The 14052-nt window shown below is 53.4% G+C and overlaps 1 protein-coding gene across 1 annotated transcript; it reads left to right on the top strand.

The window, feature by feature from the left end:
• The first annotated feature begins 707 nt into the window (after positions 1-707).
• On the top strand, positions 708-13112 carry TBX3 (T-box transcription factor 3). The gene is given in 9 exon segments (XM_023241448.2): positions 708-2277; positions 3897-4164; positions 5073-5132; positions 5427-5573; positions 7440-7516; positions 8607-8764; positions 10244-10260; positions 10262-10921; positions 12615-13112. Coding segments are annotated over 9 exon segments (2238 nt in total). The 5' UTR covers positions 708-1888; the 3' UTR covers positions 13077-13112.
• Positions 13113-14052: the final 940 nt, after the last annotated feature.

Genomic DNA, 14052 nt, shown 5'->3' with positions numbered 1-14052 from the left:
GGTCCCGGGGTGCCCGCGCGTGTCCGCGCGCGGGAGTGGCGGGGCGCTCGGGTCCCCGCCCACGGCTTCGGGGCGGGCCCGGGGGAGAGGGAGCCCCCGCACGCGTGTGCCCGGGAGCCCGCGAGCCCAGGAGCCGGGAGCCCGGCGCCGAGAGCCACCCGAGCTCGGGAGCCCTTCAGCGGCGGCCGGGCGGAGCTGGGCTCCACGTGGGGCCGGGGAGCGCGCAAGCCCGGAGTCTCGGCGCTCGCCTCTCCGCCGCTGCCGCCTTTTGTTGCGGCCGGCGGCCGAACGGCAGCTCGCCGGGGGCTCGGCCGTCCGCCTGGCCCTCCCGGGGCCGCGGCGAGAGGGTGAGCCGCAGAGGGAAACGGCCGCGGCGGCCGGCGAGGAGAGGCGAGCCGAGCGCGCGAGAGGCGAGCGCCCCTGCCCGGCGCCCGGCGCGCTCTCCGCCTTCCTGGCCCGGCTCGCTCGCTCCCTCCTCCTCCCCCTTCCTCCCCGGGCCCTGCCTCCTCCCTCGATCCGGGGCTGGATGACTGAGGCATTTCAGACGTGGGCTGAGCCAGCGCGAGCGAGCGAGCTCAGGGGCTGCAGCGATCTCTCGATAAGCCACCTAGAGGCGACTCTGTGCGCGCTCCCCAGTGGCTCCCCGCCCTCCCTCTGATCATGTTGACATATTCACAGGACAGGCAGTAGTACCGATGCGGCGCTGCGACGTTACAGTTTCCGACACCTTCTTTTTATAACTCGGCTCTATCCCCCAGCACTCGACCTGTGAAAACCACGCCTATGCAGCAACACAATTGGTCCGAAAGCGTCAAAGAGCCAATCAAGAGGCCTCCGGCTCCCCGCAGCCCACAGCACAGCCCGACCTTCTAGAGCCGCCGTGCAGACGCCCGGGGAATTCTAGAGGCGGAGGAGGGTGGCGCGGAGCTCTCGCTCGCTCGCTCTCGCTCCCTCCCTTTCCTCGCGCTCCCTCTCCCGCTCCGTCCCTCTCTCCCTCTCTCCGGTCTCTCCCTCTCTCTCCCTCTCTCTCTCCCCCTCTCCCCTGTTCATTCCCCCCACTCAATCCTCCCTGCCCTGCGCGTCTGGACGCAGATTTAGGAAGCGATTTCGCTCACGTTTTAGGACAAGGAAGACAGGCGCGGGAGAGGAGCGCCGCGGGACTCGGATTGCAACCCAGGACACCCTCCGGAGGCTCGGAGCAGAGGAAGGAGGAGGAGGGCGGACGGAAGCCAGTTTGCAGTTCAAGTTTTGATAGCGCTGGTAGAAGAGAGCTTGAATCAGAGATTTTTTTTTTTTTTTTTTAAAGGCGAGAGACTTTTCCGCTCTCTCGCTCGCTGGCGGAGCCGGGTCTAGCGCTACAGCAGACGCCTCCAGCGAGAGAGAGGAGAGGAGAGAGACGGGGGGGGGCGGGGAACAAGGAGAAGAGAAGGTAAAAAGTCTCTCGGAGCTGAGTCGTCCGCAATCGCAACAAAGAACCGGGGGCCGGGGAGCGATTCCTGGGACCGGGGGCTGAAGTGTCGATTCGGCTAAGCGGCGGCGCTCGGGCGCCAGTGAGACCCTGCTCGCTGCTCTCGCCTGTGAAACCGACTTCCAGGAGCGGCTTTTTAAAAAACGCAAGGCACAAGGACAGTCACCCAAGCGACTATGTCTCCTGATTTCTCGCCTTGCCCTCTTTAAAAGAGGCATTCCCCCTTCCCCAAAAGACACTTCCCCCCCTTCCCTAGGGTGCTTTAGTTGTGACTCCCCCCCCCTTTTTTTTCTTTCTTTCTTTCTTTTTTTTTTTTTTTTTTCTTTCTCAAACTATGTGCTGCTGTTAAAAACCAAAACAAAACCAAACAGCAGCTGCGGACTTGTCCCCGGCTGGAGCCCAGCGCCCCGCCTGGAGTGGATGAGCCTCTCCATGAGAGATCCGGTCATTCCTGGGACAAGCATGGCCTACCATCCGTTCCTACCTCACCGGGCGCCGGACTTCGCCATGAGCGCGGTGCTGGGTCACCAGCCGCCCTTCTTCCCCGCGCTGACGCTGCCTCCCAACGGCGCGGCGGCGCTCTCGCTGCCGGGCGCCCTGGCCAAGCCGATCATGGATCAATTGGTGGGGGCGGCCGAGACCGGCATCCCTTTCTCGTCCCTGGGGCCCCAGGCGCATCTGAGGCCTCTGAAGACCATGGAGCCCGAAGAAGAGGTGGAGGATGACCCCAAGGTGCACCTCGAGGCCAAAGAACTTTGGGATCAGTTCCACAAGCGGGGCACCGAGATGGTCATTACCAAGTCGGGAAGGTAAGCACGTAGCAGGGCCCCTCCCCCAAGCTAATGGAGGTGTTTTCTTCTCCCCCCACCTTGCCTTTATCTCTCTCTGTTCCCAGAATACCCGGTTTGCCAGTTACTCGGGCTTAGGCAAAACTTAGCTCCCCTGGAACCAGGTACAGACATTCCCCGGCCCCTGCCCCACGGGTCGGAAATTTCAGCTTACCTGGCCCTTTGCAGCCCTAGTTTTTCCCACCTCGGTCCGCACCCTGGATTCCCTACAGGCTAGATAGGATTTTTCCAAGGCACTCAGACATCTCCTGCAGGAAGAAAGAAAACCACCCCATGGCAGGAAGTTCGCTGTTCAAACCTTTCTGGAACATCCTTATGTCTTTGTTGATGTTCTGGGTTTTGTTTGTTTCATTTTGTTCCCAGCGAGAAAAACTTCACTGCCCTTTTCTTTTGTGTGGTAGGGGGAGACCCCGAAGCTGGCTCTCCATTTGTCCTTTCTTCTCTCCAGCCTAGCCTCTGGGTCTGCAGGGGGGCCTGCGCTGGCCTCCGGCAGGGTCACAGAGAAATGGAAGGGCATTTGGGTTTGTTTGTCTACACTGCTTCACGTGTCCGTAATCCGAGGGAGAGTTTAGGCAATTGTGGATAATTAAGATGATGTTTGCAGATCCAAGGCCCCTGGAGAGACACATGCTGCTTTTTTCTATATTACCAACCATATTTTATATAACGAAAAGGTCCTTGCCTGACCGAAACCTGCCTGTCCCTTAAAATGAATGATTTTTTTTTTTTTACGGCATTGAAGTCCATCAAGGCATAGTGTTGGAATAATAAAAATAAACTCCCTCTCTTGAGGGATGTCTCGAGCTTTCGGTATCTTTCCTAACAAAATGAGGCCAAAGCTGGACACAAAAATTCTCTAAACCCAGAAGACGTTACCTCGGTTTCGCAGCGAAGTGCTTCCTTTCGAGTCAGGACCGTGGGCTGCCACTGCTTCTGGGAAATAAGATGTTGGTGGTACAGCCTTGCCTTTCGGGACGGGCCCGAGCCAGGGGAGAAATGTGGTTAGCAGCACGCCAGGCAGATTGGTTATCGGGCCCAGAAGTCCACCCCAAACTACAGAATTCGTTTTGAGAACTCACTGAAGGCCGGTTTCATTTCCCCCAGAGGCGGGTTCGCTGCTCGGTAGCAGGGAAGCTGGACGTTTATTTCCTTGATAAATTTAACTTTTTCTCAGCAGTGGCGAATTCTAGCCTTGACTGACCCCACTTTAAGTAAAATCCTACCCCTAGCTGTTTAGAAGTAGACACTCCGGGGACGGGGGGAAAGGCCAGAATTTCTCTGTAAAGAGGGCCATCTGTGAAGTCCTACAAGAGGAAAAAATTGTGGAGAGATTATTAGACGCTGTAGAGAAAGGGAGTGCCATAATTCACTTGTTTTGAACCTTGAGACATTTCACCATAGAGAAATTGAGGGTGCTTAACACTTCTGTCGTGCAAGGATATAATATTGCCCTCTGAAACAGAAACTCCTCAGTCAGTCACAGCAGAAAGTTTTGAATCTGATTGAAATATTTCAGGGTAAACAGGGACTCAAACCCAAGAGTCTGAGCCATTTCTTTTTCTCTTCCCTTGCTGTTGTAGGCGAATGTTTCCTCCATTTAAAGTAAGATGTTCTGGGCTGGATAAAAAAGCCAAATATATTCTATTGATGGACATTATAGCTGCTGATGACTGTCGATATAAATTCCATAATTCTCGGTGGATGGTGGCTGGTAAGGCTGACCCTGAAATGCCAAAGAGAATGTACATTCACCCAGACAGCCCGGCTACCGGGGAACAGTGGATGTCCAAAGTTGTCACTTTCCACAAACTGAAACTCACCAACAACATTTCGGACAAACACGGATTTGTAAGTTTCACCGCTCAGTAAAATTTTCTCTTTCTTCACCTTAGCAAAGGCAGCGCTTCCCCTGGCCTTGTAAAATCACAGGTTTCTGCTCAGACTTCTCCCTTGCCCTCTGTTGCTAAGTGTAGCAAAAGTTGTTCGATCGGAAACAGAGCCAGAGAGAGGATTCCGGGGTGTTTCTCTTTGGATAATGGAAGGCCTGGCGCTCACCACTCGCGTTCTGTGGCAATTCCAGGTCTTGGTAAACGCCTGACAGTGAAGTTAAAAACCAATTGTTAAGCTACAAAATCAACTTTAAAGTTATGTGTCTGCCAGGAATTTGTTTTGAGCTATCCTACTTCTGTTTGGAAACGAGCCTTATTATTTCTTGGGCGGGGGGGTTAAGGTTCAGAGCCCTGGCTACGTTGGTTAAAAGGGTGTGAGTACATTTTTGGAAAGATTTTTTTTTTTTTCCTCCTCCGAAAAAAAGAAACTCGGGCTTAGGTGAAAGTCAGGTTTGCTAGAAATGAGACGGAGCTCTCTAGGATAAAAATGATGTGCATGTTGGGAGTGTATGCATGGAGTCAGTGGGAGAGTCCTTAGAAACTTTGAGACTGGAATTGCTTGTAAAAGTCAAGCAAAACACCTTTTGCCCCCTGCCCCTCCCCCTCCCCAACATTTCAATAAAATAAACCGAGTGATAAGCGAGGAATAAGCAGAAAGATTAGGCCCAGGAAGATGTGAATGACGCGGAAATATCTTCAGCGGGCAGGAATTGCATTTGAAGCCTTTGATTTGATTAAGGCATAAATATTCCTCTCTAGAGTTCAACCTTTCAGGGCTTTAAGTGGATTGGGCTCGTCAATTAGTGGGCGCTTAAAGGACTGAATCATTTTGTAAATTAAAATGCATGTTTTTCTCTATCTTTTAAGACTTTGGCCTTCCCAAGTGATCACGCAACGTGGCAGGGGAATTATAGTTTTGGTACTCAGGTAGGCTAGGGTTCAAGGTACGAACGGACCTTAGATGGTGAGGGTGGGGGGGACCCTTTGGAAACTGAGGAGCAGTTTGGATTCTCCAGAAGATAACATGTGTGGAGCGGAGTGTGCCCAAAGAGGTGCTCCGAGGAGAGGAGGTGGGCTCCAGATAAGCTTGGTACCCTTCGGTGGGGTAGATGTCAGCCTGGCAGGGGTCCTAAGGTCCCGTTTGTCTCACTAAACCTTTTTTTTTTTTTTTTTGCTGTGTGTCTCCCCTCTCCCCTGCGCTCCCCCCCCCACCCCCCGCAGACCATATTGAACTCCATGCACAAATACCAGCCACGGTTCCACATTGTGAGGGCCAATGACATCTTGAAACTTCCTTATAGTACATTTCGGACATACTTGTTCCCCGAAACTGAGTTCATCGCCGTGACAGCATACCAGAATGACAAGGTAACCAAAAGGCGCTTTTTCTTTTCCACGGTGATATTTTTCCCCTCACCTTTAAGCTGCCTGGGGAAGACACTGAGGGATTTACAAAAGAATTGGGATGGGAGAGGCTCAGTTTTCTTCTGTGGTTTGACCTTCAGGGGAGCTTTTGGGGGGGAAGGGGCTCTGAGCGCGTCCAAGAGGCAGGGAACGCACAAAACAAAACAAAAACTTGACCAGCTAGGACTCCAACGCGGAGTGAAAACATGCCAAACTAACTTTGCTAGTGAGCAGCTCCTATAACCGTGTTGCCACCGGCTTCCCCACTCCTGGCTTTTTCTTGTTTGTTTTGAGGCTCAGCTTCCTCTCCTTCTGGAAGAAGCATCAAAAACCAGGTTCCAGGTTCTAAAGGCACCAGCTAAAAAGTTAAGGCAAAAGCCATTTGGGATATCCTGGGAGGAGAATCCCATTGGAGAAAAGATTTTCTCCCCTAGCCAGAAACCCTGAGTAGCTGGTCTGGTTTTTATTACCTTTTATGCTGCTGTGTTTTTTATGGTGTGTGTGTGTGTGTGTGTGTGTGTGTGTGTGTGTGGTTGGAAAAACCTCCTCTGATCACAGGGTCATGCTAATCGAGTTGTCTGAGGCTTTTGAGATGAGATGACCAAAGTCATCCCTTCATTTGAAGGTTTTTTTTTTTTTTTTCTCCCTTGGGCCTGAAGCCCAGATTAGAAGTACCCCCAAATGGACCAGCAGGCAGCACCTGATATGTCAAGTTATGCTGGCCTGAAGGTCATGGGCATGTGCACTGAGAGACCCGGGGAAAGTGAAGCTTGCTGATTCCCCAGCTCCCAGCTTGACTGTTAGCAGGCTGTTCTGGGGGTGGGGGCAGCAGAGGACCCCTGCTCTTCCGAGCCCTGTTTTCTTTTGCATTTGAATACGTTGTCCCCAAGGGTGGGTCCTCTGACTTTCTAGATCTTTTTTTTTTTTTTTTCCTCTAAGGGAAGGGATTTGAAAGATTACATACTATGGCATTTTGCCCCAGCGTGCAAATGCACGCTCCCTCTAGACCCAGAATCCTGTGAATCTGAGTTGTTAAAGTAATAACAAAACATAGCATTTTTGATGGGACAAAGAGGCCACAGGCCTTCTCCAACCTAAGGTGGGGGGGGTGGCAGAGCATATAAATGAAAACAAATGTTTCCAGTGGGCATTCAGTCCTTTGACATCTGTAATTGTCAATATTGTAATTCCTCAACCCTCCTCCCCGCCACCGACCCCAACCCAGCAAAAAAAATAAAAATAAAAAAATAATAAATAAATAAAAAATCAAACCCACTCTGGCACAAGAGCAGCGAAACCCCATAAATCATTTTATTAGATTCACAGAAAAGTTTGGAGTGTATGCTCTGTGTGTGTGTGTGTGTGTGTGTGTGTGTGTGTGTGTTTGGGGGCAGGATTTACGCCATAACATATTTTATGATTAATTGGGCTGTATGAAAAAAAACAAAAATGAAAGCATAATTTTAAGATCTACAGGTTGTCTCTTTTGACAACTTTGACAGTCTTTCCATTTCTAAACCCAAGCTCTCAAGGCTGCCTGCAGAACAGAATGAGGCATTTCCCAGACGGTATAATTTCAGTCTGGAATCCCTGCTGTGGCTTTCTATGGGAGGTGTAAGCCATGGTGTAGATCCTTGATTTTTCTCTGGGTCCCCTCCACCCTTACAACCGTTATTCCTCTCCCTTTCTCTTTAACCTGGCATATACGAATGACTTCTTTTGGCAGTCCAATTTCTAGTAGACTGAGTTGGGGGGGGGGCGGGAACTCCCCCCGAAACATTCTAGAAAATGAAGCCAATGTCTCTTTCTTGCTTGTGTCTCCTCCTCTAGATAACTCAGTTAAAAATAGACAACAACCCTTTTGCAAAAGGTTTCCGGGACACTGGAAATGGCAGGAGAGAAAAAAGGTGAGTGGAGACCCTTAACCAGTATTTTCTCAGGTAATTTGGAGAACTATTTTCCTTGGACCCAAGCCTCAACTGTTAGAAGCGGGATGCAGGCACTTATATTAAGAAGGTGTGTGTGGGGGGGGTGGTGGAAAAGAATTGACCTCCTCTCTGCTACCTGCTTGCAAGGACATGAACTAGGCCACACCATAGCGGTCTCTGGAAGAAAAGTGTCAGGGATAACAGATCATATACAGTCGCCTATTCATTCCTAATGAAGTTCATCCCAGCCAGGTCCCAGGAAAGGACTAAACCATTCACAAAATGCTTTGGAATTTTTGCAATCTTGTCTTGCAAATACGGTCCGACAGAACTGAGGCCCCTTGAGAAATCTAGGATGCTCTCCTTCATGGGTATACATATCATTTTGCATTAAGCAGACAGCTGGATAGTATATGGAAGCGGCTCTCCCCTCCCCCACGCGCTTTCAAAGAATTTCCAAAATCCAGAAGATCAGCCCAGATTTTTAACCTCTCCCCTTGCGGGGGGGGGGGGGGGGGGAGGGGGGCAGGCGGTGAGCATTAAAAAATAATTTCCAACATCCACATAGATTTTTATTTTCCCCCTCCGGTTACGATGGGTATGTCGGTAACACAATTAAAGTGCACCATGAAATAAGCAAGTTGGCAACCGCGGTCTTAGCAACCAGTGGGGAGTTTGGAGGCTGTGTGTGTGTTCACCAGCTGGGGCACCCAGTTCACCCTCCTTCTGTAAGGCCGGCCGTTCAGCTGTCTGTGGCCCGTGCTCTTGCCCTAATGAACTGCTGATCTTGAGTGGAGCTGAAGCCTTCTTCCTCCAACAGCCCCCTCCCCTCCGTGCCACACTCAGGCCTCAACAGCCCCCTCCCCTCCGTGCCACACTCAGGCCTCCTTACAGGCTCCAGAACAATGCTCGGGTCTCTGGCTGCCTCGGGGCAAGCAGGTTTCAGAGAAACCGGGGGTGGTGGGCAGGGTGAGGTGTGCCCAGTGCGCCTCTTTGGAGAGGGTGAGGCGGACAAAGAGGGGAAATGTCTGTTCCGCTCTGTGACGCTGGGTGTGGGTTTCTGACACAGAAAACAGCTCACCCTGCAGTCTATGAGGGTGTTCGATGACAGACAGAAGAAGGAAAATGGGACCTCAGATGAGTCCTCAAGCGAACAGGCAGCCTTTAACTGCTTTGCTCAGTCCTCGTCTCCAGCTGTCTCCACCGTAGGGACATCGAACCTCAAAGGTAGGACCTGCTCGCCTCCAGTCTCTCCACTCCAGGTTTGGGGGTGGGGGGGGCCGCGGCTGGGAGATCTGGGGGGGGGTGGGGGTATCCACCAGGGACCCTGCCCTTCAAAAACTTCAGATGCTTCTTCAAGTCCCTAAGCAGGAGCCACAGTTCAAAGAGGGTGGCCAGGTGTGTCCCCGTCCCTCAGGTGTATAAAGGAGAACTCCGAACCCCCTTCCTGCAAACCTTGGTTTGGCTGAGGCCGGGGTGGCTGTTCCTTCTCGGTGGGGCCATCTTTGAAAACTTGCGTGGAGCACGTCTCTGTCTCTCTCTCTCAACTCTCTCCAAGCTAGCAACAAGCTAGCAACTGCTGACTTTTTACTATCTTTGAGCTCTAGATTAAAATGTATTTGGCCTGAGGCGGGGGGGGGGGGGGGGGGGGGGGGGGAGGGGAAGGGGGGAGGGGGGGCCAGGGAGGGGATTCTCTGCCACCTGGAACAGGGACAGTGGCTGAGAAAACATCCAGCCTTAGAGCCAACAATGGGAAACCAGCACTGGGGAAGCAGAGGAGGCCCTGGGGATCCAAGTAGGGAGAGTAGGGGAGAGAGAGAGCGGACAAGATGCTTCAAACCCCCAGTTAGTTCCTGTGTTTAAAGAACAAGAACTATTTATTTGGAAAGACACACACACTCTCTCAGCAGGAAGAAACCTGTTTTTAAGTGAATTAAAATGAAAGTCCATTATGACTTCAGTCCATTTAAACTTTAAACATAAAATAGGATCCCTTTTTCTTTTCCTTTTTTTTTTTTTTCCCTGGGGGGAGACCCACAGAGGGTGTGGTTAAAGAATCTGTGATTGTCCCAGGGTGGGTGAGCGGGCTGCCCCCATCAGTCTGCAGGGACAGGGGCAACAGAAGGTTCCAGTTGAATGTGTGTGTGTGGAGGGAGGGTGTGGATTTCTGCCACTGCCACCAGGGCAGGGCTCAAACGGATCCTTCTGGAAGAATTCACAAATTTCTGGAAGGTGCCAATCTTGGACACTCACTGCACAAAGACTCTGGATAGTCACTTGGAGGTGTTCCTGAAGTGAGTTTTAGGATACGTTTAATTCTGTTTCTAAAAAGTGAAGGCAGTGAACTGGGGAAAGGCGAGTAAAGGCTTTGACAGGCTAGGAGCTCCACGGACGATTGCAAAAAATAGTAAAAGTCCACTAGTGGTTCGGGGGAGGGGGAGTTCTGTGGGGAAGGGGTTCAGTTCTATGTAAATATTGTAAATTGAGGGTTAGCTTAGTGAATCGTCCCAGGAAAGTTGTGAGGTGTCATCACTCCCACTTTGCGGATGAGAAAACTGAGGCCCGGAGAGGTCAAGGGGCCGGCCGGGGACCACACAGCGAGTACATGGCCCGAGCTGGGATTCAGACCAGGCAACTGGAGTTCCCCGCTGGCCCAGATTGGAGCTCACGCCCTTCCGCTTGGCTTTTGTGCCCCTCCTATGGTAGATCTGTGTCCCAGCGAGGGGGGAGAGCGACGCCGAGGCCGACAGCAAAGACGAGCACTGCCCGGAGGCCTGCGACGCGGCCAAGATCACCACCACCACGTCGGAGGAGCCGCGCCGCGACAAGGGCAGCCCCGCGGTCAAGGCGCACCTCTTCGCCGCCGAGCCCGGCGGCCGGCCCCGGGACAGCGGGCGGCTGGACAAGGCGTCGCCCGACTCGCGCCACAGCCCGGCCACCATCTCGTCCAGCACCCGCGGCCTGGGCGCCGAGGAGCGCCGGAGCCCGGGCCGCGAGGGCGCGGCCACGTCCAAGGCCGAGGAGGCGCGCGCGCTGCCGGGCAAGGAGGCCTTCGCGCCGCTCACGGTGCAGACGGACGCGGCCGCCGCGCACCTGGGCCAGGGCCCCCTGCCGGGCCTCGGCTTCGCCCCCGGGCTGGCGGGTCAGCAGTTCTTCAACGGGCACCCTCTCTTCCTGCACCCCGGCCAGTTCGCCATGGGGGGCGCCTTCTCCAGCATGGCGGCCGGCATGGGGCCCCTGCTGGCCACCGTGTCCGGGGCCTCCACCGGCGTCTCGGGCCTGGATTCCACCGCCATGGCCTCCGCGGCCGCGGCGCAGGGACTGTCGGGGGCGTCGGCGGCCACCCTGCCCTTCCACCTCCAGCAGCACGTCCTGGCCTCGCAGGTAATTAGGGGTCATCCACGGGGCTCTCCAGACCCTCCCTCGGGGTGGCTCTGCTTACCCCGCCCTGCGTGCGATGCCAGACCCCCACCAGTCCCCCTGGCTTTGGAGCCCTAATAATAATAATTAATAATAATAATAATTGCTAGATCGAGGTTTATCTCACTGACTCCGCAGAACCTGACACTCCCTCCCCCCCCCCCAAAAAAAAACTTCAAATTTTTTTCTAAGTTAAGGGCTGTTTCTAGTAGAGTAGGTAAGCAGTAATCATGCTAATGGCTCTATCTGGCACTTCGGTTGTGCTCGGTCTGTTCTGCTTTCAGCGGCACTGTTGTCACCTCCCCTTTATAGACGAAGTGGCAGAGGCCCAGAGATGTTGAGTCACTGATCCAAAGTCACACAGCCTGTAAGTGGTGGGGCAGAGGCGCTGACTTCAGGACCTTCTTCAGGGTCTATGACGTCAGCTTCAGAGCCCTCATGCCTCTCCAATGGCTCATAGCCAACGGCCCCGCCAGGAATCACACAAGGGGGAGACCACGGCCTGGGGAGGGGCAGGGACTGTTTTGGGGTGGGAGTTGAGTCTTCTGCCTTTCCTTCCAGTGGGAAGCTTGTCCCCTGTCCCTCACCCCAAGCAGGCCAGCCTGTCCCCCAAAGGGTTAATGGTTTGTGCCTGTGTGGGAAATGTCAGAGGATAGGGGCAGACTTCTTGGGCTGGCTGTGGCAGGCCTGGCGGCCTCTTATGCGGGTCAGACAGCTGTGCTGGGGTGCAGGGCAGCTGGGGAGAAGTCGGGCCCGCTGGAAATGCTCTGAACCCAGCGAGAAAGGTTCTGTGGGGTTTTCTTTGCCTTTGTTTTGTCTGAGTACATTCGTCTCCCTTCTCTGAGCCAAGAGGCAGGGTTTGCTCCCCTCTGGTGGGGGGGGGGGGGAAGGGGAGGAGGGAACTGAGAACAGGGCTGGCTTCTGGCCCTTCCCCTTGCTCCCCTCTCCTTCTGGAGACCCTGTCCTGGAGGGGCTGCCTGGGCAAACAGGTAGGTATAGTCAGGGTACCTACCCCAAGGCAAAGGACCGAGAGAACTGGCCCAGGGCAGGGGGCCTAAATTTTAAATTCAGCTTCTGGAACTTGAAGCTGAGTGGCTTCCTGTACCCGTGGGGCCTACCTCGGTTTCTCTACCTGTAATACCAGTGTATCAGGCCAGATGATTTCTTTGTCCCCGTTTAGAGCAAACACCTTTCGCTCCCCCCACCCCCAGTTGCCTTTAGCAAATGTGTGTCCCATAATTTATACCCTTTGCTACCTTTGTGGCTGGACTAGCCTGCAGCCCCATTTATCAGGTGCACCGACTGACCCCAGTGGGAGAATTTCTAACAGTTCTGTTGGTCAGGTGCCCCATGTAGCGCATTGCGGGCCGTAGCCCATTCACTATCCAAAGTCCCAGTAAGGGTAGGAACTATCTCGTATATCCCTGGGTTTTTGTTGTTGTTGTTGTTGTTGTTTTTCCTCCGTAAGAAAGCTGGGGCACAGGGAGTGAAGTGGATCTAGAGAAGGAAAGCTGAGTGCCCAGCCCCGGAGATTAATGACTTGCCCAAGGCCCCAAGGTTGGGGGGAGGGGGCGGGTGGACGGTCGAGGTTGGCTCCTCCCCGCTGCGCAGGCCCTGCGGGCCGATTCACCGCCAGCGTTTCTCTTTCTCCCCGCAGGGCCTGGCCATGTCGCCTTTCGGAAGCCTGTTCCCTTACCCCTACACGTACATGGCCGCGGCGGCGGCCGCGTCTTCGGCCGCGGCCTCCAGCTCGGTGCACCGACACCCCTTCCTCAACCTGAACACCATGCGCCCGCGGCTGCGCTACAGCCCCTACTCCATCCCCATGCCGGTCCCGGACAGCAGCGGCCTGCTCACCACCGCCCTGCCGTCCATGGCCGCGGCCGCGGGGCCCCTGGACGCCAAAGCCGCCGCGCTGGCCGCCAGCCCGGCCTCGGTGGCCGTGGACTCAGGCTCGGAACTCAACAGCCGCTCCTCCACGCTTTCCTCCAGCTCTGTGTCCTTGTCGCCCAAACTCTGCCCGGAGAAGGAGGCGGCCACCAGCGAACTGCAGAGCATTCAGCGGTTGGTCAGCGGCTTGGAGGCCAAGCCGGACAGGTCCCGCAGCGGGTCCCCGTAAAGCCCTCCCTAGAAAAAAAATCTCTTCATTCCAGTCTCCAGTCTGCAGTGCACTTTGTTGGATGTAAAATAAACCACGGGCGCGCCGTGGGGTTGGCCCTTTGTGCAGTCCTGTCTGGGAAGGGGTGCCGGACTCCTCGAGAATGTGCTAGAAACAGGCCCTGTCTTCTTGGCGTGGTTTATATATCCAGGATCTGACTCAGATTCTGGGGCCCAGAAATGTCTGTTGCCTTGAGCTGTTGGGGTAGGAGTTAAACCATTTATAGCCACAGCACCTCCCGCCACAAGGCTGGTCTGGTTGCTGTGGGGAGAAAAAAAAGGTAGCCAGGCCCACCAGGAGGGGAGGTGTTGAAAGGCTTCTCCCCCAGTGCAGATTTATATATATATATATTTTTTCCTTCACCGTGTCAAGTAGAAACAAAAACAAAATTAAAAAAAATATACTGGGGACAAATGAATACGTTAACATGATTCTGTTTGTGAACACTAAAACTTTATAGTGACTTGCGTATCAGTTCTAAATGACTGAGCAGCATTGTTTGGGGAAGGAAGTCCTTGCCATTCTTCTTTGGTCTCTATTAAGGAAATCTGTGTCTTTTTAATATTCTTGTGATGTTTTAAGAGCCGCTATAGGTCTCTTTTTGCATGATCCACAGTAATGTATTTGTGGTTTTTATTTGAATGCTTGCTTTTAGAGAGAAAAGAACATGAACCCATACTTCCCCCCCCCCCCATTCTCTACCCTCCAAACGGCAATCCCAAGGGGGGGAGGACTTAAAGGGAAGGGGTGGGGAGAACACACACACACAAAGTGAATTTATTTTATCTCATCTTTCTAGCAGGATTTATGTCTCAGTTAATTCTCTTTCCTCTATATGCAATAACAAGGTTTTAAGAAAAATAATAAAGAAGAAGTGAGACTATTAGACAAAGTATTTATGTAATTATTTGATAACTCTTGTAAATAGGTGCAATAT

Source organism: Felis catus, chromosome D3 (assembly GCF_018350175.1).
Source record: "Felis catus isolate Fca126 chromosome D3, F.catus_Fca126_mat1.0, whole genome shotgun sequence".
NCBI classification, from domain to species: domain Eukaryota; kingdom Metazoa; phylum Chordata; class Mammalia; order Carnivora; family Felidae; genus Felis; species Felis catus.
Note: the sequence above shows the minus strand (reverse complement) of the source record. Positions and strands in the feature narration are given on the sequence as shown.